The sequence below is a fragment of the Thunnus maccoyii genome, chromosome 16 (assembly GCF_910596095.1).
Source record: "Thunnus maccoyii chromosome 16, fThuMac1.1, whole genome shotgun sequence".
Lineage (NCBI taxonomy): Eukaryota > Metazoa > Chordata > Actinopteri > Scombriformes > Scombridae > Thunnus > Thunnus maccoyii.
The window spans coordinates 7,239,439-7,264,526 of NC_056548.1; the positions used below are offsets into that span (position 1 = coordinate 7,239,439).

Sequence of the window (25,088 nt, forward strand, 5' to 3'; positions counted from 1 at the left end):
TAAGTATTGCACTTCTATAAAGTTGGGGAGACTTGTGAAAGACAGATTAAAAAGAAAATGGTAAAAATCAAAGCAGCTGAAGACAAGAAATCTTGACTTTTAGTTCCCAGTATGTGTCAAGCTCCAAAAACACTGAATCCTGCACACCACCAGTTTCTTGGTCTCCAAGCTGAAGCCGAGTTATTTTCTCAGACTTGAGAGTGCCACAGAGGACTAGATAATGTGTAAACGTAGTGTCAGAGTGACCCACATAATGCCTTAAAGAGTGGCAATAAAATTAGTGCCAGGCGGTGTTGTTTCTTCTAATTTCTTTATTAAAAGATTCTTTTTTACAGTGTTAAATACAATCTCTCAGGAGAACAGAGGTCTGAAAGAAGGTGATAAGAACAACAGATGCAAGATCATTTGATTTAATGTCCTTTCATGAGACCACCAATACAGTATATCACTCCATAATTATTTTAAAACTTAATGTAGTTGTCATTTATATTTCTTCAATGGGAAACGGTAAAGAATAAATCAGAGGAAATGTCTTTAATTCATAGCATATCTGTGCAAAACAGGGAGAGTCAGGTCCCAGAGCCCATATTCCAGCAGCTTGTACCATCCTTACATAGAGCAAACATCTTTAAACAACAGCCTGTAACATTAGAGTCTTCTATCTTCCATCAGGATGGCCGTGGTGCATTTCTGGTGTGTAAGTAAGAAGAACAATCATGACCCACAGATGCAGTACAGCCTGTGAAAAGAAGTTGACAAGTTGTTTAATTATTTTATTAACTGTTGTTCACCATTTGATCATATTACAAATGCAAAAAAACTTGCATCTCAAACAAATACTCACCATGTACAATATAATGAAAACTCTGGCCATTGGGTAGCGCCTCAAGAAGATCCCCAGTCTTATGCTGAAATTACAAGATTTTCTATTTATCATTGAAGATCACATGTTACTTAGAAAAACTGTGTAATTATTCTACAATAACATCGAGGATAAAAATACTTGTAAAAGCTTACCTGAAACGGTCGATGGTGCTGGCTGCTTTGCGTACTTTGCCGTACATCCCTGGACTCTCCTGATCACTGAAAAGGACTGGTGTGTTTCTTTGTCGTGCTCCTGAAAATTTAACAAGCAGAAAAGACATTAACAGTGAAGTCAAGATTAAATTTGATCAATTATTGAAACTAAAGAAACAGAAAATGACCAAATGTTTGTTAAAAAAAAACAAAAAAAAAAAACTCTTGAATTCTCTTGATATCAGGGAGAGACATGCAAAACTTTATTAGAATAAAATTTAAAAAACAAAAAAAAACAAGGGAAATGGATCAACTGTAAAGGTAAATCAGCTGCTGCTGTTCTGGCAATGAAAATTTCTACAAAAGTCTAATTTCAGCGCTGGATTCTCATGATACAAAGTGTTCTGCGTGCTTTGGCCTCATAGAAGCATTGAAAATTTAAATACTGGTTACTTTTGAAAGCCGAAATTGTGCTGTCATGACTGAACTAAACTTCAAGATTTCTGCATTGATATCTGAGATTGAGATAAAACTACCATACGACTACATATTGACCCCCTAACATTCACCTGCTTTAACCTAGCCTACCTGGTCCATCAATACTGCTCATGTTGATGGCTGGCCCTCCGCTTTGTCCTCCCTGGGCGTTCTTCAGCTGCTGTTCCAGTCGCTCCAGCTGGAAGACCAGGGAACTTTTTTCCGTGCCCAGAGCCTCCAACATCGTCTGCTTCTGGATCAGCGTCTCTGTAAGCTGGTGGAGCCGATTCTCCAGCTCTGTCTGGCTGCTGCTGAGAGTCTTGTTGGTCAACTGGAGGAGTAAAGAAATACCAGAATACGCTTTGTTAGTTAGATATGTGTAGCATTTTAAAACATCTACTTGAAGATTTCTGTTAAATTCCCAAGCATTGAAGGAGAAATTCACCTGATTCCTGAGTTTTTGGATTTCATCTTCTCGGTCCTTGATTCGGCTCTGCAGAGTTGTTTTGGCCCGATGCTGTTCTTCCTCCAAGTACTGCAGCTCCTATGATTAAAAAAACAAACAAACAAACATAAAAATATTTCACACAACTTAAGAGTTTGATAAGACATGCAACAATTATACATGTAATTTCAAGATCTATCCATGACGCAGTTGTAGTTTACCTGTTTGTAACGCTCGACTTCAGCCTCCACCTCCTGCTTAGCTCTGTTCTGTAGAGCCTGTTGCTCCTGTAACTGCACCTGCTGCTCCCGCCACGCTTCTGTCTCCGTCAGGGCCTGATTCTCCAAATCCTGAGAGAGAAAACATGTCCGATGTGTACAGCTCAATCACCGATATCTCATGATCTTTTCGTACAAGGAACAAAGTCAACAAAGTCAAACTAAAGTTAGAAAGAAAACCTAAAAACACACTTGATTACAGAGCCACGTACAAATTTGTGTGCGGTCACTGTGGCTTTGTTTGTTTAAAAGGTGCCTTGTGGAGTTTTCTTCTGAACAAACAAGAAGTTATGTTTACATTGTTTTATTTACCAGTACTCGTGTATGTCTTTGAGGTCCAACAAACACGAAATGTGAAATCCTTTTCCCCTCATACAAAAATTTGCAAAATCAATTTTTTAAAAGTATTTTAAATCCAGCATTGTTTGCTGGCTCGTAGTCTTCTTCTTTCATTGCTGCATTCAATGGCACATTACTGCAACTTGCTCCATAGCACCACTAGAGGTCAAAAACTCCACAGTGTACCTTTAAATATACTACATGCTGAAAGTGATTTGTAAACAAACGGCTCACAAAAGAGGAAGTGACACCAGTCATGTCACGTATTTTAGACCAATTACAGATGTTTTCACATTGGGGCCTATTGTATGAGAGATTCATCTAATCCGGCCTGCATTTATATTTGGAAACCTCCTAATGAAGCCATCACCCAGGACTGTCCACACAGGGTTCAATATAGTATCTTATTACTTTTTTATTTCCACTTTGCCATTTTTTTCTTTTCTTGACATGTACAGCATCTCACCTGTATTTCTGTTCGGAGCACGCGCACTTGCCCCTGTAGTTTTTGGATCTCTTCCCTCTGCAGATCCTTCTCGTGACGCAGTTCCTCCATTTCCAGAGCCATGGCCCCGCTGCCGTCCAGTGTGTCCAGACCAGATCCTTCCTTCAGACTGCTGATGAGCTTCTCTTTGGACTAAAGAAACATTATTAAAAAGTTTGCAGTTAAAAGTTTAGTGATGCAAAAAATAAAGCTGATGATAAAGAAGAATATCAGGATCCCAATGGGACACAAAAACAGAAAAACACAATTTAAAAAGTATAAATCTTTATGTAAAAAAAAAAAATATTGTCCTCTGAAACGTGCATAATTCTTGGTCACAAGGTTAGTTTTAGCCTGGCATAATTCAAATAAATTCAGATGCTACCTGTGAAAACTGTGGTTTTATTGAGGGCCTGCGGCAGTGAGCCTTACTTGTAGGATTCGTGAGGCTTTATGCTTATAGTCTTGTAACTCCTGCTTGGCAGTCTCAGCTGCAGCTTTGGCACTTTTCAGTTGCTGTTGGAAGTCGTCCATCCTGAGCTTCTCCTCTGTTGCTCGCCGCTCTGTTGCTGTCACCGTCTCAGCGAGGGTCTGTCTCTCAGCCTCCAGTCTGGACAGGCGACCAGCATACTCACTCTAAACAAGAAGACAGGATTAGAATTTCCATGTGTTCAGTCTCGACTTGAGTTTTTCAGTGTGCACATAAAATTGATTTCTATTTCTACTCAGGCACAAATAACTAAATGTAAAGGCGGATAGAAGATTTTCTTAACCATCATATATGTAGTGGAGCACCTGCATCTGCCGATAGCTGTCCTGTTCCCTCCTAACAGCCTGCTCAGCCTCTCGCAGCCTCTCCTGCATCGTCTCGAGAGCTTGGGACTGTATGCTGCTCCCTTCTGTGTGGTTTTGCATAATTCTAAAAAAACACAACAGTAAAATAGTGTCCAAAACAATTCCTAAAAATGCTGATCTCTACTTCAAAATGATGTGTCATGAAGAGCGTACCTGGATGTTTCCTTCTGTGCCTCCTCTAGTGCAGTACTGCGGGACTTAAGCAGCTGATCAGCTTCATCTAGTCTGATTTTCAGGACTGCAAGTTGACCATCTTTGGCAGAGAGGGCCTCTGTCAGGTCATCAACCTGTGACCGCAGTTGTCGTAACGTCCGGTCAGTCTGTGACTGCTCTGAGTTAAATTTGTCTGATCGTAGTCGGGCGTGATTCAAATCTACAGGAGTAGAAAAAAAACATAATCAATACAGAGAAAGGTGCATGAATGTAGGCCATCATTGTTCAGGTTTTGTCTTTTCTCTTACCGTCTTGCAAGTCTTTTGCTCTCTGGATGACTGAAGCCATCTCCTGGTTGAGGGAAGCCACCTCACTGCGCAGCAGTTGGTTCTCCAAACGCAGGCTGGACAGGACTTGGCTCTGCGGCTCCTCTACAGGAAGAGGCTCCAATCTGCTGGACTCCTGAGGGACAGCCATGCCCGAGTCTGAACTCTCAGGTGTGTCTGTGTTGGACATGATGTTACCACACAGAGACATAAATGCCTGAAATTAATATACAGTAACTTTATTATGAAAGAAATCTGGCTGTAGTTGTGGCTTTGTGTGTTGTACAGTTTTCCAACTACAGCTGGACTGTGTAATAAAACATGAATATCAAGATTAGGGCTGCAACTAACAATTATTTCCATTATAGATTAATCTGATTATTCTTTTCTCGATTAATCTATTAGTCGTTAGGTCTATAAAACGCCAGAAAATGATGAAAAGAGTTGATCACTGTTTCCTAAAGTCCATGATGCAACCTAAAATGTCTTGTTTTGTGCTGACTAATAGTCCACATTTTATTTTATTATCATAGAGGAACCAGAAAATATTCACATTTAAGAAGTTGGAACAAGAGAAGTTTAGCATTTTTTCTTAAAAATGGCTTAAAGTGATTCATCGATAATCAAAATAGCTGCAGATTAATTTTCTGTTGATTGACAAATCATTGCAGCTCTACTCAAGATAACTTTAATATATCTTTTGAAATCATAACAGAGTATCTGAGTCACAATATTATTGGCCAAGTGTCTCATTTGTTGAATAAAGAAAATCCTGCAAAATGACCAGTTTGGATCTAGTTTATGTTACAAATCAGCCACATCTGGAGATAGTGTTGTTATACAAAACATGAAATACAACATGTAGTAAAAACACTGAAAACAGTGGTGAAAAAAGACTTGAGTTTGGCCTGAGGAGCTCATACCTTGGCTTGGCTCTTTAGCAGAGCTCTCCTCTGATGTTTTGATGCTGTGAGCAGACAGCGAGCTGAGGCTTGAGGCCCGGGACACACCGCGGGTTGAGGGGGGCGTGGACGGGGCTGAGGGGATGGTGTGAGGAGTAGTGGAGGGGGGAGGTGTTGGGTTTTGGGCCTCGGTGACTGGAACTGCCACTTTTGCAAGTTCTCTTCTTGAATCCCTCCTGTTGCTGACTGGAGGGTCCGAGCTGTTCAGAAAGTCAAAAAGCATGTCATCGTCCACATCCTGCTCGCTCTTTTTGGGCCTCACGAAGCCAGAGGAGGTCTTGGCAGAGCTGGGAGGACTGCCTGCTGAGCCAGAGTTGGTACTGGACACGTTGGCTGTGCCTGCCACCAGGGTTGCATTGGTTCTCTTGATGTTGCCCGCTGCTGCAGAGATGTAGCTTGGTGTATCGTGAGAGGATGCATAGGCATGATGTGTCACAGCTGCGTCGGTCTTGTACCCCGCAGGGTTGTATTCAGGTTGGACAGTTGCATCGCCTTCGTAAATTGACTTGAAGGAGGATGTTTTCTCCTGGTTTTTGCTCAGAGCGGTGGCAGCTCCCTGGTCCACTTTATTCAGGAAGTCTTCAGCTTTCCCAGCAAACTCAGCAAACCAAGACATTTTGCATTCTGATGGCAGAAACCAGTGGTGGAAGAAGTATTTAGATTCTTTACTTAAGTACCAATATGGCAATGTAAAAATACTCCATTACAAGTAAAAGTCCTGCATGAAAAATCCTACCTAAGTAAAAGTACATAAGTATTAGCAGCTTGATGTAGTTAAAGTATTTAAGTAAAATTACTGGTTTGGTCCCTCTGACTGATGCATTATTATATATGACATCATTAGATTATCAATACTGAAGCATCAGTGTTAGAGCAGCATGTTGCTGTTGTAGCTGCTGGAGGTGGTGCTAGTTTGTACTACTTTATATAGGCTACAGTTAGCTAGATTAGTCCAGTGGTTCCCAACCTAGGGGTCAGGGCCCTCCAAAGGGTCACAAGATAAATCTGAGGGGTCATGAGATGATAAATGGGAGTGTAAGATGTCAAAAGCTAAACTGGAAATCACTGGTTTAATCTTAATAATGTGTTGTTTTTAAAAGCTTGTTATACTATCTATTGTGTCAAATCGTCATCTGAAAAGTAACTAAAGCTGTCAAATAAATGTAGTAAAAAGTACAATATTTCCCTCTGAAATGTGGTGGAGTGGAAGTATAAAGTAGGAAAAAATGTTAATACTCAAAGTAAAAATACCTCAAAATTGTATTTACGTACAATACTTGAGTAAATGTGTTTAGTTACTTTCCACCATTGGCAAAAACATTACAGCACACATTTCAGGATGAACTGAACATCACAGACAAGCTGCATCACATTTAGTTTTAGGTGACATACAGTTAAGGTTAAGATTGATAAATAAATGCATATCTTAGCGGAGGGAGACGATAGCATGCTAAGTCAATAACTCAACAGAGTCGGGGCTGACTTTACTGCAACGACGTTTCTGGCACAAATACATGGACACATAACAGTATAACATGACTCATCAGTAGCCACCGCTATCATATAATTGGTGTAAACACAGTTGGTTTATCATAATCCTCATCTCTGCTAAAGCTAACAGGCTAGCTCAGGAAAGCTACGTCAATTCCAACTCACCGTTTGAAATGACGTCCAAATGCAAAAACGCCTCAGGTCAGCTGGCTACCGCCGAGGTGTAACTGCTGAACATGAAAGAGGAATACCGTTTGGATATTCACTGTCCAATGTCATTATCTGTCAAATAAGGATATTGGTGATTCTTTTCAATACGTGGACCAGGAAGTTCTGCGAGCAAGGACCCCACAACAGACTGGCTTCAGCGGAGCCTGATGGAAAATAAACCGATGGCTCAGCACCCCGCTTGTTTGTATACTCTTATCAGTGGTGGAAAGTAAAGTACTGTACTTAAGAAAAGATTTGAGGTACTTGTACTTTACTTGAGTATTTCCATTTGATGTTACTTTATACTTCCACTCCACTAAATTTCAGAGGGAAATATTGTACTTTCTACTCCACCAGATTTATTTGACAACTTCAGTTACTTTTCAGATGAAGATTTGACACAATTGATAATATAACAAGCTTTTAAAATACAACATATTGTTAAAGATGAAACCAGTGGTTTCCAACCTTTTTGGCTTTTGATGTCTTACAAAAAGCAGCGTGTAGTCGGGTCACATTTCAGATGTCTATGACTTGTTAACAGCTCCACCAAATAGTGATTTTTCCCTCTAAACGTCTCACATGGTTTCATTTCAATAAATGTTCAAATGATCAAATATTTCACCAAAAATCAAAGATTAGAGAAAAAGTCCAAAAACTGAAAACACATTTGTGTATCAGAACTTTGTTTTTTCGTCTTTTCTTTCCCATTAATCATCTCACGACCCCTCAGATTTATCTGGTGGCCCTTTGGAGGGGCGCGACCCCTAGGTTGGGAACCACTGGACTAAACAAGCTAACTGTATATAAAGTAGTTGAAACTAGCTCCACCTCCAGCAGCTACAACAGTAACATGCTGTTCTAACACTGATGCTTCAGTATTAATAATCTAATGATGTCATATATAATAATATATCAGTCAGAGGGACCAAACCAGTACTTTTACTGCAATACTTTAACTACATTTTGCTGCCAATACTTATGTACTTTTACTTAGGTAGGATTCTATTTTTCATGCAGGACTTTTACTAGTAATGGAGTATTTTTACATTGCTGTATTGGTACTTTTAATGAAGTAAAGGATCCGAGTACTTCTTCCACCGCTGGCTCCTATCAATATAAACATAAACACTGGTAAACAGAGCAGACACTAAATCTGCAGTTTGTGCATTTCTTTCTCAAAACTGTGCAGATGTTTCCAAGACACTTGAAAATCAGTGAACCCAACTCTTTCTGCAGAAATGGAAGAAACCACTAGAATCTTTGGGAGTCAAATATAATTTGGACTTAAAAGGACAGCTGTAGATAAATGAATTGGGAACATTGGCCACAATTTGAACCATATATCAATAATTATCATTTTATTTCATTTTAAGTGCTGTGCATGTTTTTTCCTTTTCTGGACCAGTCCTGTAATGCTGCATTTAAATATGTTTAAAAACACAACACAACAAAATTTGACAAGAAATGTTACTGACCATTTAAAAAAAACCCATCAGTAGAATATTTACTGCATGTCGTTCTCAAGTAAGAGTATTGTTTACCTAATTTAACTTTGAATAAAAGTAGCTTCTTTAAAAGAGAATTGCAATTGGCAGTTGCAAAATAAAGCACACAAAGCCAGATAACTTTCTCTTCACTGATGAACCGCTCGCTGTAAATACCCCATCCATTTTCTGATGCTAAAAAAAATGAATATTTGTGATGTGTATGCATTAGATATGACTAGTAATTAAGTTAAATTTAACTAGCATACCCCAAAAAGTATACAAAATGTACTTTACCACAGTACTGTTGTTTAAATTCCCTGCTTCCAGCTTTAACAGATAAAATAACAACCTCAGGAGGTGTTGCTGCAGTACAAACTCACTGTTACATAAGACAAGACAAAAACAGACAAACTTTATCAAACAGTGCCTCTTTATTTTTTCCTGCACTCACTCCAAAATGCATATTTACATGGCATGCCACATCAATACTGGAACTGACTATGGACAATTGATAACACGTAGAATCTGCTCTGGGAGTTAAGGGCGAGGGAGTTACATCCCCTAAACAACCAAACAAGAGATATAACAGAAATGAAGCAACACTTATAACCATCCATAGAAAATGTTTCCTCTTAAATCAGGTTGTTTCAAAGACTTAAAAAGTGATAAATGTCCAGTTGACATGTACCAAACATCTTATTCCCAAGTTTCTCTATTTATTTTTACATATGACATGGAGAGCTGGCGTCACAAGTCAGAGATGGCGATCATCTACACTCTGCAAAAGACCATGAGGCTAGAGTAGGTGGGTAGATGATCACACACTTGGGGGAGAAAAAGATTTACAACAGTAATTCATCGTTGGTGCCGACAAGCTGGTCAACTCCGTTAGGTGTCCAGTCCGGCAATTTCAAAATACCTCATCAATGTTTTCTAAGATAGTGTCCTTGTTCAAGGTAATAATCCACAAGCGCTGAGTCCTTTCCAGAAAAAAAAAATGTCCAGAGGATCCAAAAGAGGGGAGAGAAGTTAAATACATAAAAAACACAACTCAATATACAAGTTTGTGTGTGATAATGCAAAAATAACAAAACAACATTATCTGGAAAAGTTTCTTCTGAGAGAGATCCTTTGAGAAAAAAAAAAAAAAAAAAAATGTAGCTCAATCAGTATTTCCTCTGTTTTCGGATAAAAAGTCTGTTGTATTAACATTCAAACTCACATCCTCCAGGAGTCATTCTCACACACACACACACACACACACACACACATACACACAATCTCTTTCTCTCTCTCAAACACACACACACACACACACACACACATACACACTCACTCTCTCGCTCCCTCTTTCACAGCCAATTACTCATGCAATGTGGTTTCTAAATGAGGAAGTGGCTGCATCAGATCAGCCCCCTCCTCTTCTTGTAGTCCTCCAAGTTGAGGGACCTGCGGGGAGCGCCGTCCTTCACCGGCAGCGCGTTGGAGCTCACGGACAGAGACTTTGCCTCTGTGGAGCGCAAGAGTGAAATTAATCAGTCATGTTGACGTAACAAAAACACCTTGGTACTACAACAGAGTAAAACATTCGTCCATTTATGCATTTTCTGAATCGCGTATCCTGTTCAGAGCAAAAAACATCATCTCACCTGCATTGGGAACCTGAAGGTCAATCTTAACGTCAAAATCATGAACTTTAAACAAGTCCTCTGAGAGGTCAGTGGTTGGCTTGGGGACATCTTTGTCTTTCAGGTCTGCTTGACCCTGTAATACATAAAAGAAAAATGAGTACGCTTTAGGGTAAAGACTCATGATTCAAGTCCAGTCAATGTTCTTCGGTGTTGTACTATTATTTGTTCAGATATCTCATATAAAAGAGCATTTCACATTAATTTAACATTAATTTTATAGTCCTCTGTGATCGTAAACTAAATATCTTTGGGTTGTGGACTGTTGGTTGGGACAAAACAGATATTTTAGGTTGCATCTTGAGCTTCAGGAAAAAGTGATCAATTTTTTTTTTTACCATTTCCTGATATTTTATAAACCAAACATCTGATCAATTAATCGAGAAAATAACAGATCGATTGATAATGAAAATAATCATTAGTTGCAGCCCTAAATAGGAGGAGTGATTCCAGCAAGCAAAACCTGTTCAATGTTCATTCGGGCCCCCTGACAATTGTTTTAGGACAGACATGAAAAACTGTGAACTTTTCCTTTAAAATTGTCATCTTGTCGTCCATCTGGCCAACAAAAAACTATGATCCTGCATTTATTTCTTACAAGTATGACAGTGGCAGGCTTACTCTTTAAAAAAAATGACAGAATTTGGCAGACAGATTCTAGCAGAGTCCACCTTCTGGTGACTGAAAAGTAGAAATAATTGCAGTAAGCACATGGTCTCCTGTTTGCACGACATTTTGCTTAGAACAGGACTACAACCAGGATTTTGGCATCGTTTCCTGAAAGAAGTAAACACCTAAAAGTTTTCCCTCGACATCCTCGGTGTTGACAGTAAAGGGAGTGTCTGATTGTGTTCTTTCTGCTTACCAGTTTGTTCTTCTCAGCACTAGAAGGGTCTGGCGTTGACCCAGAGCCGTACTTCTGGTTCAAATGAGCAAGAATAGCTGCGTGGACTGACGGGTCTCTGGCCTACAGAACCGAGACAAGCAGATTGGCAGGTTAGATTGACAAAAAGTAGATTTAGCAGTGTGTAACTTTACTGCACATATAGAAAATGTTACGTGATATATTTATAGAAGTCTTACATTAGACACCATGGTGGGTTTGCACTGTCTTCGTGTGAAAGGGTCCATTTGCTGGTTTTTGGCATTTTGTCCTTCAGCCTGTGAGAATAAATAAGCAAGTAACAACAAAGCAAATTAAACACTGATATAGATGAAGCTATTGAATGATTTACTATCATAATTATCCACTGCCTAAACACATCTCTTTTCAGACAGGTGATAGGTTTGTAACTACATTTAAATCAGTGCAGTGTGAGAACCGCTGTGTTATAGGAACGTTCCTATGGGGGTTAATGTTACTGTGAGACAGAAATCTTTTCTCCTCACATACACTGCTTTGACTGGCCTGAAGTGAACCACAGCGTGACTGAACGCTGCCACACTGAGTTGCTGCCACATTAAGAAAATATTTGAAGTGTAGCAGCGTTTCAAGAAGTTTGAGGGTGGCAAATGCACCATTTGCAACCAGTGTAAAAGGAAACTACTATCAATTTGCAGGACCACATGAAAAGATTATATCTTTCCTTCCTGTCCTTCAAGAACATTTTATTGTACTTGTGTCACACCTCTTTGGTGCAAACAGACACTACAGGATGTGAAGACTGTAAAAGTAGCCAACTTCGATGTTCACATCCTGTATTTAAAAGCGGTTTCCTCTAAATTATAAAAACACCAACATGTAATCAACTAATGTTAAATGTCAGCACAGTCAACCACAGCAGCTGTACAAAAGAGAAAACTTACCACAAGAGCTTTCTCAGATTCAACAATGTTCCAGCTTCTGTTCCTCTGATTAATGTAGCTGGATGATTAAAAAAAAACAGTCCAGAGTCAAATGAAATTCTGTCATATTTCTCCAAAACATAGTTATGATATTAAGAACTGTGTACAGTATTTAAAAGCAAGAGATAAGCCAAGTCCTCTGATATATTGCTACACCATGTCTCATGCATTACGCTGTTATTTCATGGGTTAGGTTTTGAGTCTTGTTTTTAACAAAAGCTGGCATTTTCATTTTCTTCCCAGCAACTTGATAAGTAATGTTATCAACCAGTGGAAGATAGAAACACATATAAAAACAATCGTTCACAATGGACCCTTAAAGCATGTAACTGAAGCAGGAACATTATCCCCTGTTTAATAAAGAAGAGCTGCAGAGAGATTAAAAAAAAAAAAAAAAAGCTTACAAACCTGATGGCAGAGATGTTCTTGGTCCTCTGCCTGTCGAGGGCTTCTGCCCTCTCCTCAAGCTCATTCAGCTCATCCTGGATCACTTTCACTTTTTCACCATCACCACTCTCTTCTGCCATGGCCTACCATCAAAATAAATTAAAGGAATACACTCTTAACACTTAAAAAGGTTGCAAAGATAATTATGAACAAACCACATATTTTATATATACATAACCTTTTCAGGGCTTAAAAATCTAACAACTCTTCCATGACTTCCTTTACCTTATCTTTGAGTAGCTGTGTTTTCTTCATGGCATAATTTGGTGGTGCTTTTCGGAATCTGTCCTTCTCTTTAACAATCTAAAGAGAGCAAGGACAAAAAAAAAAAAAAAAGAGTTTATGTTACAGTGGATAATGCATGAAGCCAGAGAAATCAATGAACATCTGGAGAAACAGACTCACATCCTCTATGTCTTTGTCATTGAACTTGTAGTTCAGAGCTTCTTTGATGGACTGCTCCTTTTTGGTGATTTCATCAAGAGTTGGGACTTGCATCCCAGCAACCATCATCTGCAGAGGAGAGAAACCAACACACAAAACTTGAACTTGTGCCATCTGACATCAAAGTCTGAGTAGACTGTTCCCCATTTTTAAGAAAATTGTATATAAATGTAAAGAAAATTTCTCATTAATTGGATATTGAAGGTGACTGTCTTTTTGCTCTCAGGTCCACTTACCGCCTCTTTCCACTTCATGAACTCGCTTTCTGTAAACTCCTGATTTGATACAAACTCAAGCCTGAAAACCCGTGTGTCACCACCATGCCTGAGGAAGACATACATCATTAAAAAGAGCAGAGATAATGGAACAATAGGTCCACTGACTAAGCCCTTAATAGGTATATTGTATCTGTAACTGTATACCTACCTTAATTGTAATCCTTTGTTTGTTCGTGTTGATCCCAGTTGGTAAACCTTCGCCGTCTCCACCACGTCTACAATTTCAGCAACCTTTCAAGAACAACAAAGGGGATTAAAATCAAGTAAAACTTCATCATTAAGCCTGTTGTTTAACTAGGCATCCCTTCTAATATTCAGAATCTGTTCCCCGTCACCATTATACAAAGACACAATGCTGTTCAATATCGAACACTGTCTGCGAATCGATACCTCGACGCCAAGCTTACCCTATAAACTGGTTTACTGCTGCTGTTCCCGATCCCTATCCTCACAAAGCAGCCAGTCACAGTCTTAGCGAAGAAGGGCATGTGGCACCAGCGCTCCAGCTTGTGTCTGGAGAGACGGATCCTGTTGAGCTCATCTGGTAGCGAAACAGGCTGCGACTTCGGTGGAGTTTCCTCTTTTCTGTTAAAGCAACAAAGTCAAGGTCACTTAAAAGCAGAGAGAAGCGTGATCAATTTTTCTAATGCTTGAAATACTAGAAACAGAATGACACTTACTCGTCATCATCATATGATGATGAACGTGAACTCCTGTCGCTTTTGACTGATGACTTGTCATCGTCTTCCTCCTCTTCCTCTTCATCGTCAGAGTAAACTTCGCTCGTCTTGAGGGGCTGACGTTTGGCCAGCAGTTCCGCTGCTCAGCAGAAAGATGAAACATCAGTGTTTAGAACGGATTGAACTGAACAATCAGGTGACAAAGAAGTAAAAACACAAAGACATAAACTGTGCAGACCTGTTTTGTTTTTCTTCTTTTCACGTTCGGCTTTTAGTTCTTCCATGGCCTGCGACTTTTTGTCGAGTTTTTCGTCACGTTTGGATCGTCTCTCCTTGTTATGTGACATGACCTGGACAGGGATGGATGTTACAATCACAAACAGAGACAAACATACCGCTGTAAAGCTGCTGAATTGCTTTACCATTAGCTTGTAATTAAAAATGTTGATTTCAGAGAGAACACTGACAGAGTAAATGCAACGCATTACTTTAATCTTTAAAGGGATCGACCTAAAATTTTGATAACAGTTGTAAAGATGTGATTGTGTACCAAAATGATCAAAAAAGCTGAAACTTTCCACAATTTTATCATAAACCTATGTTGTGTGAATTTCCCATCAAACAGGACTCACCACTTGTGTGTCTTGAACCTGAGATAGCTTCCTTTTTTCTTGTTCTTCCTCCTGCTTCTTTTTCTTCTCCTCTTTCTCCTTCTTCTTTGCCGTCTTCAGCTTCTTCTTGATTTCAAACCTGTCAAAACAAATGTAATCTTGAATGAATAAACATGAAATGCAAATGCAATACAATGAAATGCAAGGAAGTGCTCTTTTCAAATTTAAAAAAACAATTGTAAAATTTATGCTGAATACCATTTTTTAAGACTCTTGCTTCTCTTTTCTCACATCACCACTCACCGTCTCTTTAGCACTTCTCGCTTCTCAATTCGGTTGAACAGCTCTTGTTCTCTTTCTTTCTCTGTCATCTGCTCCAGTCGAGCTCTGTCTTCCGCGTCTCCCATCAGGTCATCGTCATAGCCGTCCCTGAAAACGTCGTCCTCAGAAGAGTCCGAGTCTGAGCTGGAGGATGAACTGTTGCTCTCTGAATCAGACACCTCACCTGAGAAAGAGTGAGAGTAAAGAGTGAAATCAATCCTCCAACCAGTTATCACACGTCTCCTAAACAGATGTTTAAACGATGTTATGTACGATTTTTGGCAGTGAGACGTTCATTTTCAAAAGTTGACATGTGGCTGAAATGTTGCTGGCTTAGAACTATTTTAAAATGGAAAATGAAGGTAGCCTAATAGCTACAATTCAGTTACAGTGCCTGTATTTCAGCAGGTGTCAGTAAAAGCTTCTTTCAACATGATGAAAATGATGAACGCCAATATGACGTGGAAATTTGATTTAATGATTTAAAGGCGCAGTGTGTAGGATTTAGTGGCATCTAGTGGTGAGGATGCAGATTGCAACCAAATGAATACCCCTCCCCTTCCAAGCATGTAGGAGAACCTACGGTGGCCACGAAACTGGCCCTGTCTAGAGCCAGTGTTTGGTTTGTCCATTCTAGGCTACTGTAGAAACATGGCGGAGCACTATGGAGGACTCCGTGGAAGAGGACCCACTCCCTATGTAGATATAAAGGGCTCATTCTAGGCAATGAACACACAATGATTCTTATTTTCAGTTGATTATACGCTAATTAAAACAAACTTATGAATATGTATTCAATTTCTGTCAAGTCTGTTCTGCTAGATGCCACTAAATTCTACACACTGCACTTTTAAATGTTATTCTCTGGAGTGTTTTATATTTGTAAGAGCTACTTATATTTTTAGTTTGTTGTTTTGTTAAAAATAATGAAAGCTATTAAAGGGAAGCTGTGATGTAGGCTATTTTTTCATTACTGCAAAGTGTTTCAAGTGCCGAGCATATCTTAAATTAACTCATTTTGATTGGACACTTTCACTGGATTTTAACAGAACACATTGAACATGTTTCCAGGTTTTCCATAACTGTGGGCAAGCAGCGTAAAGTGGGACAATGTCACACAAATAAACAAACAACAGCTTAGATGCGTGAGCCAGCTGGGATAGAAGGGATGAGTGTGTGAGTCACCTAATCCCTGCCACCTGAAATACTCGTGGTGATTGCACGCTGGTGATGTGTGTAATCTACAGTTCATGATATGTCTTGCCATGTAGGATGCCATTATCCAGGGCCGTGTGTGATAGTTTGCTCTGTGAAATTGAATCCTTAGTGCCACCATGACAAATTCTTGAACGTTTATCATACATGGTGACCAAAAAGGTTGTGGCTTTTATAAAAGATACACACTCTGGGTCTTTGGAGAAGCTTTTGAGGGTGAAATAAGAGATGAAGTGCTTGTATATGGCATCTTTTCCTCAGTGTTCATGCAGAAAACACATACCCTCCTCTGGTGCAGAGCTCTCAGCTGAGCTGTCTCCATCTGAGCTGCCAGACGCCGTAGCTTTATTAACTTTCTTCTTCGTAGCACTCTTCTTCTCAGATCCCTTCCCTTGTTTAACCTTCTTTTTGCCTTTAGTGCCACCCACAGTCCACTAGACAAAGCAGTGGAAAATTTTGGTTATATTATAATCATAAAAGACAGAGAATAAATTTTTTATAGCATTTCTGGTTAACATGAAAGTGCCCATTATAAAAATGGACAAAGCACACTGGCATGTTTTAAGAACATTTTTAAAGTTTTGTTATGTCCTAAACTGAAAAAATGAAGTCTTTTAGAGCAGACAACAAGACTGTCACACCTCATCATCGCTGTCAGATGTCTCGGAGTCTGTAGAAGCTGCAGGCTTGCTAACCGGCTCTTCTTGCTCACCAGAGTCAACCCTCTTCCTCTTTGCCAAAGACAGCAGCTCCTGAAAATGAGAGGACACCTGACGTGATTCACAGACAACAACCAGAGAAATCACAATCACACACACACTATACCTGTAACTGTAGAACAGTTACTGTTAACTGGAAAATCTTTGATCAGAAGTCAGAAGTCCACATGTACAGATGCAGTGAATAAACCCAAACACTGTTAAGGATGCACTGGGATGACATATCTAAGGATTGACTTGTCAACTTTGTACTATGCATATATAACGGCAAACCTCAGAAACACAGGTGATTTAACAAGACAAGATTTTGGTGGCCACTCCTCGGGCACGACTTCTACACTCCTCTGACGAACTGTGTGGCCTGGAGCAAATGTGTATTTTTTGTTTAGCTATGGTGAGTTTCGAGAAATAAAACTACATGTGAGCAAGGAAGCAAAACCCAATCACAAGTGGTCATCACAACGCATTCCGATGCCAGGTGTAAGTTATTAACTGATTAGTCAATTGTCAGAAGTTGTATCCAACAAAACATTTCCTAATTCTAGCTTCTCAGATCTGATGATTTCAAACTTTTCTTTGTCTTCTGTGATCAAAAACTGAATATCTTTAGGCTTTGGAGTGTGGGTCGGACAAAACAAGCACTTTGTTCTAATCAGCTTGGGCTTTAGGAAATTGTGATTTTTAAAAAAAACAATTTTTAAATTATTTAAATGTATTTTTTTTGGCATTCTACAGTCCAAACACTTAACCCAGAAAATAAACGGCAGATTGATTCATAACAGGTTTTCAAAAGGGCCTGTAAAACATAACAGCAAGAATGAATGAAGCTATCAAAATAACAAAACCATGAAAAAGCTTTCCTCCTCTACTGTAAGAATATGGGGGCAGCTGTCCATCCCAAAGAAGTAGCAAACTCTTAACTCCAATGCAGAAATGTATTCAATACTGCAAACAATTGATCTGCATGGCTGCCTTCATCAAGGAGATGTCAGCTCTAAGACACCGCAGAGATGAAAACTTACTGAGGAATGATGAACTTCTCACAACTCTTCATGTCAGCTGTTATTTGCTACCTGAGTTTAAGCTGCCCCGACTGTTTCTCCAAGCTCCTACTATTTCTGAATACACGTAATATACGAGTTCACTGGTGATCATAGTTATCAAAGCAGCAGTCTTGTCCAGCTCTCCAGACTGGAAAGCTCATCAGTCAGCTTCTTGCGCTTGTTTGACAACACTGAAACATGACGTAGAATTAACACCTTTCTGACCATGTCAACAAAAACTGAAAATGTATGAGCTTCATAAGAGTAGAATTTACGGCGGAGTTGTTGTATTGGATTGCATTAGATTACACAGATGTTTCTAATAAAGTGCTCGGTGAGTGTATATGTGCACATAGCTGCTTTCCCCTCCTACAGTGGGATAGATGCAGTCCGTACATAAGAAGTGACTTCAAACTCATAACTCCAATTCAAACATGTATTAAATACTGCACTAATTGTTGGTTTGAGCAACTGAGGAAGCAGAGCATAATGAACTTCTCACGACTTCCCGTGTCAGCTGTTATTTGCTAGTTGTTTTTGAGCTGCCCCTCCTGTTTCTCAGAGTTCCTACTAGAGACGTGCCAATATACCATTTCTACTATACACCACCAACCATTTCTCTGATTATCGTCATTTTCAGAGGACACGGTGAACACAGAGCAGTACCTACCTTCATTAGCAGTTTGATTTTGTTTAGCCTCAAGGAAGGAGCTTTCTATTTGTCAAACACACACAGAATAACTATTTTTTATATACTTTAACATTAGCCATCACATTCAGTGAGAGAGCGAGCTGCATTTTACCTTACTAGTATTTTTTAAAATGAATTTAAATGTTACCACCCAGCAGATAACACTTACTACTAATCCAATCCATAAATCAATTGATCAATTTTATCAGGAAAAATTAATAAATTTTATATATGTATATATAAATAAATATGTGTGTGGAATCTAAGACACAGACCTGCATTTCAAGTAATTTCCAGTCTCAAACTTTGAACAATCTGCTTTTGTTTACAGAGTTTAAACTGTTTTTGGTGATCTCTTATGCAAAGCTGCATTAAACTATATTTAACATCAAACTACACACTCACTGGCCACTTCATCAGGTACACCTGTGTAATCTACTGCAATCCAATACAACACCTCTGACATAAATTCTGCTTTTACGAAGCTTATACATTTTCAGTTTTGTTGACACTGTCAGAAAGGTGATAATACTACTTTAATGTTTACTATTGAGGTCGTAGTGAGTGGAAATGTGTTCCTAATATTTTGCTTCCCTGATCTATGTTAATGGTGTGGACAAAATATTAGGAACACCGTTCAGTATAATGCACTCCAGTACACCACCACTACACAGTACAACCTCAATAATAAACATAAAGTAGAATTATCATCTTTCTGACAACGTCAACAAAAACTGAAAACTGTATAAGCTTCGTAGATATAGAATTTAAGGCAGAGCTGTTATATTGGATTGCATTAGATTGCACAGATGTTTCTGATGAAGTGGCTGGTGAGAGTATTTTTGCAGTAAAAGAACTTTTTCACGAAATGTTGATTGCGACGTTGTGATAACACAATTTACCGCGATATTTTTACCTACGATAATCGTGGCGTGAAAATTTGAAACTGGCACTATTTGTGAATATGCATGCGTAAACTTGTGATCACATTTATCGAAGCAGCAGTCCTGCACAGCTCTCCAGACCGGCAAGATAAGACTGGAAAGCTCGTCTGCCAGCTTGTTTGACAACAACACCGAAATAGATCTCCTGCTCTGCGCTCATGATGTCATTAAGGAGATAAGGTTCTTCTAGCTAAAATAAGTGCGACTCCACTTCGGCATCAGTGTGCACACATATCACATTCCCGCTGAGCCTGAGAGCCACAAACATAACTGTACCACAAACACATAACTCCAGCAGTTAATGTCCATATCCAAGCAGTTTTAACCAGCAAAAGGCCCGTGGCGCGGCATTTTCGTGGGAACATAGTAACTGCAGGGTTCTCTCGGAGTGTAACCTTAACGTTAGCATTACTGAGCTAACTGGTGCTGCTTTCAGTTGGAGCACAAACGCTTTTACATGTGGTAGCTACTTTAGAGAAAGACTTGACAAAAGCCTAACAATGTGTGTGACTTCAAACAAAGTCGTGTTTAGCAGGTGTAGTAAATATAACAGGCCCCACGCTCAGGTTTTCCAAAGCGAGGCCAAACACAGCGCAGTCAGTTAGCACACATTAGCTTCACCTCAAAGACTGTTGACAGCTTAATAAGTGCTCAGCGGTGACAAAAACCAGAAAAATGCGTACCTGGTCTAAATTGTCGTCGCTAGCACTGTCTTCGGAGTCAGAGTCAATCACGACTCGACCTTTCCGCTTCTTTACATTCACCATGATTAGCTGCACGGCTAACCTGTGTCGTCTAAATGTTTGAGGTTAGCCGCTGCTGCTACCTAGCTAGTCAGGCACACAAAGGCGCTACTGAGCATGCGCGCTCACATAGATACCACTCTGCCTTAAATATATTTATTTTTATTATGTACAGGTACTTATTTTTTATTTTATTTATTTATGTATCTATTTTGTTTATTGTCAATGTAGCCTTGCTGTTTTGACTCTGTCTCTACTTTTGAGGAATGCATAACCAATATTCCTACAAGAAAAACTGTATTTAATGTCTCTGTCAGTTAAATAAAATCCATATTAATGCTTTTGTTTCTCGCATGACTTAAATAATTGACTTGAAATAAAGAAAAAGACGGTTCAGAATATTTTATTTTACTTTCTATTATTATTTACGTTATTATATGATTATGTTATATAATTTAAGTTATCCTTCTTATCTAATGTGTCTTGTATGTTAAGATATGTTTATTGTCGTTATTTATGGTCTCTATACCTTGATGTTTGTAAATGAGTCATTTTAAATTTAAAAAAAGAGTAGCTGAGATGGGAACTACATATTGACAATGAGTGTGTCAGTCAGGACAGGAATGTTTGGTGCACAAGAGCTACATTCAAGGCAACAATCTTCCGATGCAAACAACGCTGCTGTCACGTGTGTTTCACTCGCTGCTCAACGTTATATTCACAGCATATTTGAATGTGTGTTGCTGAATGCAGCCCAAGTACTTCCTGTGTGGATCTGGACAACCTTGGATCCGTGCACGAACGTAAACGAGCAATTTATCGGTTGTTTGTAATGTAATCACAACCCTGTTAAAAAGAGACAATTTAAAGGTCCTAAATTTAACCTAAAACACGATCTGAAGCCGCCGGTGATGTTTCCATCAGGCTCGTTTTATGACAAGATGTTCAGAGTAAGTAGAAACAGATTATGAACCTACAGTATGTTCTCTGTATCCCATTAAGTCTGAAAGAACAGGGATAATTTATTCTTACGTATGTATTTGACTAAATGTTTTCAGAAATGTAGCAGTAAACAGTGCAGCAACAATAACTGTTTTAATAGTTTAGTTCCGATTTTTGTTAATAATTCCCTGATAATAAATTTCCTTCAAGAGCTACCTGAGTTGAAACTGGTGTCAAATGAATACTTAAATATCCCCTCCAGACATGTTTTAAGATGTATATAAAATATTCTACTTTGAATCATAATTTGTTTCTGATATAGGGCTGCAACTAACGATTATTTTCATTATCAATTAATCTATCGATTATTTTCTCCAGTAATCGAGTAATCGTTTGGTCTGTAAAATGTCAGTAAATGGTGGAATATGTCAATCACTATTTCCCACAGCCTAAGATGAAACCCAAAATGCAAAGATATTCAGTTTACTATCATAGAGGATTACAGAAAACAGAAAATATTCACATTTGAGAAGTTTGAACTTCTTTGATCCTCTTTTAGAGGAGGAGGACTTTAAGTTATTCTACTTAGTACTGAATGAATTAGTTACTATAGTGAAAAAGAAAAAAGCAAGCAAACCTTCACTGAAACTCTCTCTATGTGAAGCTCAGACCAACTTCATACCAAAACACTGGTTGGCATTTTCTTAATATGTGAATTAAACCATTAAGTAAGTGACACAATGGGAAAAGATTTACATTATTTTCTATTTTTTCAACTGATAAACAAGACCAACAGCAAAACATAGATCAGCTTATAGTCGCTGAACTATTATAAAATGCATCTTATACCAGATAATAATGTAAAGATTTTATATGTTGTAGAGCTTCAATAATTAGTTGATCGACAGAAATGTAATCAACTATTTTGATAATCGATTAATCGCTTTTGATCATTTTTTTGAGAAAAAAAAAAATTAAAATTCTCCAGTTCCAGCTTATTAAATGTGAATATTTTCTGGTCCTTATTCCACTATGACAGTAAACTGAATATCTGAGTTGTGGACTGTTAGTTAGGACAAAATAGATATTTTAGGTTGCATATTGAGCTTTGGGAAAAAGTGATTGACCTTTTTCACCATTTTCATTTTATTGACCAAACAACTAATTGATTAATCAAGATAATAATCGATAATGAAAAGAATCATCAGTTGCAGCCCTGATATGATGATCACAACCTGTCAAGTCAGTTGAATAAGATTTTTTTAAAATGTCCATATCCTTGTAAATTCAAGAAACTTCATATTAAATCCATTATTAGTCTATAACTCAAGTGTAGTAACACCACTCTCCTATGTGATGTATCCCAGCTCTGAACCATCCAGATCAACACTGAAATGTCGCTGCCAAAAATCACACTCCCTCCGGTGAGGCTGCTGAGCTCCGTCCACCAGCAGCTGCTTCTCCCCGCTATCAGTCCTCTCACTGTGCCCAGAAGAGCCGTGACTCAGGGGGAATACAGACGGCCCGGCCAGCCTAAAGAATACAAGTTTCCATGGCAGAAGATTAACTTTGACTTCTCAAAGGGCTTGGAGGGGATAAAGAAGCATTTCACGCTGCTGAAAAATGAGTTTTCTGACCGCTGGGTCGGTCCAGAGGGGAAACCAATTCTTGAGCACATGCTGGAGCAGAACCGAGTCATATGGGAGTTCAGAGGTGCAGAGAGCCTGGAGCAGTGGACGGTGTCCTCGGATCGTGAGATAGGAGGCCAAAGTGAAGTTTACTTGAAGCTTGGCAAAAACAATAATACCTGTTTTCTGTATGGCACTCTGAGCTCTACCCCTCCAAGGGACGGAGAAACACGCTACAGTGGCTACTGCACCATGCGCTCAAAGCAACCACTGGTTAGTGTCCTGTTGGGTTTAATTTTCCTAGTTGTTTACTTCTTATCAGGTTGGGAAGTTGATAGTATCTACCAGCTATATGATGCTGCCATTACCTGTAGATGTAAAGTTTTTCTACTCTATTTATCACAAAATAATCATTTTAATGATGTAGGATTTTTTGAAAATATTGTGAATGTTTCTGTCTGTTTAGACCGTTGTCTCTTTTTTTTCTGGTCTCTCTTCTGTATATGGTATTGAATTTGTGGTTAACTATAAAGCAAGTACTACATTAAATTCATCTTACATTGATTTATGAAATAGTAAAGACAATTAAACAGGTAATTGAGACATGTTGATACCCGAGGAAGGTCAGTTTTCTTCTGTAGGATGTTGCTCAACTCTATCTCCAGCCCCTTTGGCAAGAAACCAAAAATCAGGAACAGACAATAGTGTCTGTGTGCCAGTTGGTTCTGGTATTCACCATCTAAAATGTACACTTATTTCCTCTTCCTCTATTTTCCTGATGTTTTGTACCGTAATGAAAACCTGCTAACTCATAGCTCTTCATAACAAGTCTGTTTCCATCCAAAGTGTGGAGGGTCTTTACTGCTCTCGAGTTGATATTTGTGGCAGGAAAATGAACTAACAAGGTTATTATGATGGCTGCAGCAAAAGTTAACCTCCAAACTTTTTTCCCCTCTCTGCAGGCTTCGTTTGATAGAAAGAAGCATCATGATTGGTCCAGTTTCAACACCCTGCATATGCGTGTGCGTGGTGATGGCCGCCCGTGGATGATCAACGTTGCAGCAGAAACATATTTTTCTCACCAGAAAGACGACATATACAGTTATTTCCTGTATACCAGAGGAGGACCCTACTGGCAAGATGTCAAGGTATAATGTCTTTAAAAATAAATTTAAGTATTGTTTGGTTGTTATTCTGCTGAACTAATATTCTAGTTTTTCTTTCGCCAGACACGAGTCTAACACTGCATCGTCACTTTATTTACAGATCCCTTTTTCAAAGTTCTTCATCACACATCGCGGAAGGATACAAGATGATCAGCATTGTCTCTGGCTAGATAAGGTACAGCAAAGAAAAAGTCACAATGAATTGGCAAAACAATTGAAATTAAAGTTCATGGTTTTCCTGCATGACAAACGTGAATAATCTCGACTGTAAAAAGAAAAAAAATTGCATTTTGTGGAACATTTGCTGCATATTAGATGTACTTGATTATGAACAGATTGTCTGCCCTCTCAACCATACCAGCAGCATTCTGATGAAAATATATATATACACATACTGCATCTGTTTATATCTACAGATTAATACCATTGGATTTACCTTGGGAGACAAAACAGATGGTCCATTCCAGCTGGAGATTGACTTCATTGGCGTCTGCAAAGACAATGCACACACTGAGGAGTTTGCCTATGAGATGTACAAGAGGAATCCTGAAGTTTGAGAGCTGCTGCAATGCTACAGATGGAACTGCTAATTGAATAAGATTATTATACTGTTGCTGGTAACAAATAAATGCACCACCTTCTTGTGGCGGACAACCAATTACACCCTATTTGTCTTGGTAATGCTTCCTGTAAGACATTGTCTATCTGGATTCTAGTACATGTTCCAATACCTCACTGACAGGAGGGTGTTACTCATACTTGCAGAACTTAAAGCCCTCAAGAAGTGTTTTGGTTATGAAAATAAGCAATGTATTAAACTGTAACTGATTAAAGTTTTACACTGTACAGTATTTGGGAAAGGAAGGTACTTACTTCAATCAAAATGACTAAAATAAACATCAGTAGAGGCTCAGGTCTTGTTGAAGGAGTGTAGCTACGCGTGTAGCAGTGATGAAATGTGACATTTCAATTACAGAACAATAACTGACGAGGCCGTCTTGCTGCCCCCCCACTGCAAAATCAAATTTTTAAGTCCTGTGTCTGTGTTCCTTCAATTGATAATCTAAAGCTTCATTAACTGTAAAACTATTTTCAGTGTAAATTCTGACATTTTTGTGGAACAAATTTCATTATTATAAGTCATGATTAACAAATA

The 25,088-nt window shown here is 38.8% G+C and overlaps 3 protein-coding genes across 3 annotated transcripts; 1 reads left to right on the forward strand and 2 right to left on the reverse strand.

The window, feature by feature from the left end:
* Positions 1-293: 293 nt before the first annotated feature.
* On the reverse strand, positions 294-7,196 carry golga5 (golgin A5). The gene is made up of 13 exons (XM_042388254.1): positions 6,993-7,196; positions 5,298-5,960; positions 4,357-4,551; positions 4,049-4,268; positions 3,836-3,959; positions 3,473-3,676; positions 3,023-3,193; positions 2,161-2,289; positions 1,940-2,038; positions 1,606-1,825; positions 1,018-1,117; positions 845-908; positions 294-739 (listed from the first exon to the last, which is right to left on the reverse strand). The coding sequence occupies exons 2-13, from the start codon at positions 5,950-5,952 to the stop codon at positions 659-661; spliced, it is 2,262 nt and encodes a 753-aa protein (XP_042244188.1). The 5' UTR covers positions 5,953-5,960; positions 6,993-7,196; the 3' UTR covers positions 294-658.
* A 1,743-nt stretch (positions 7,197-8,939) lies between these two features.
* Positions 8,940-20,314, reverse strand: rtf1 (RTF1 homolog, Paf1/RNA polymerase II complex component). The gene is made up of 18 exons (XM_042388066.1): positions 20,137-20,314; positions 16,698-16,808; positions 16,340-16,490; positions 14,824-15,025; positions 14,542-14,659; positions 14,148-14,259; positions 13,910-14,048; positions 13,637-13,814; positions 13,378-13,460; positions 13,188-13,275; positions 12,913-13,020; positions 12,733-12,810; positions 12,469-12,590; positions 12,022-12,079; positions 11,299-11,376; positions 11,081-11,182; positions 10,177-10,291; positions 8,940-10,037 (listed from the first exon to the last, which is right to left on the reverse strand). Exons 1-18 carry the CDS (start codon positions 20,218-20,220, stop codon positions 9,931-9,933), a joined length of 2,034 nt encoding a protein of 677 aa, XP_042244000.1. The 5' UTR covers positions 20,221-20,314; the 3' UTR covers positions 8,940-9,930.
* A 504-nt stretch (positions 20,315-20,818) lies between these two features.
* Positions 20,819-24,593, forward strand: ndufaf1 (NADH:ubiquinone oxidoreductase complex assembly factor 1). Its single transcript, XM_042388068.1, has 5 exons — positions 20,819-21,146; positions 22,506-23,039; positions 23,729-23,914; positions 24,033-24,107; positions 24,349-24,593. Exons 2-5 carry the CDS (start codon positions 22,533-22,535, stop codon positions 24,487-24,489), a joined length of 909 nt encoding a protein of 302 aa, XP_042244002.1. The 5' UTR covers positions 20,819-21,146; positions 22,506-22,532; the 3' UTR covers positions 24,490-24,593.
* Positions 24,594-25,088: the final 495 nt, after the last annotated feature.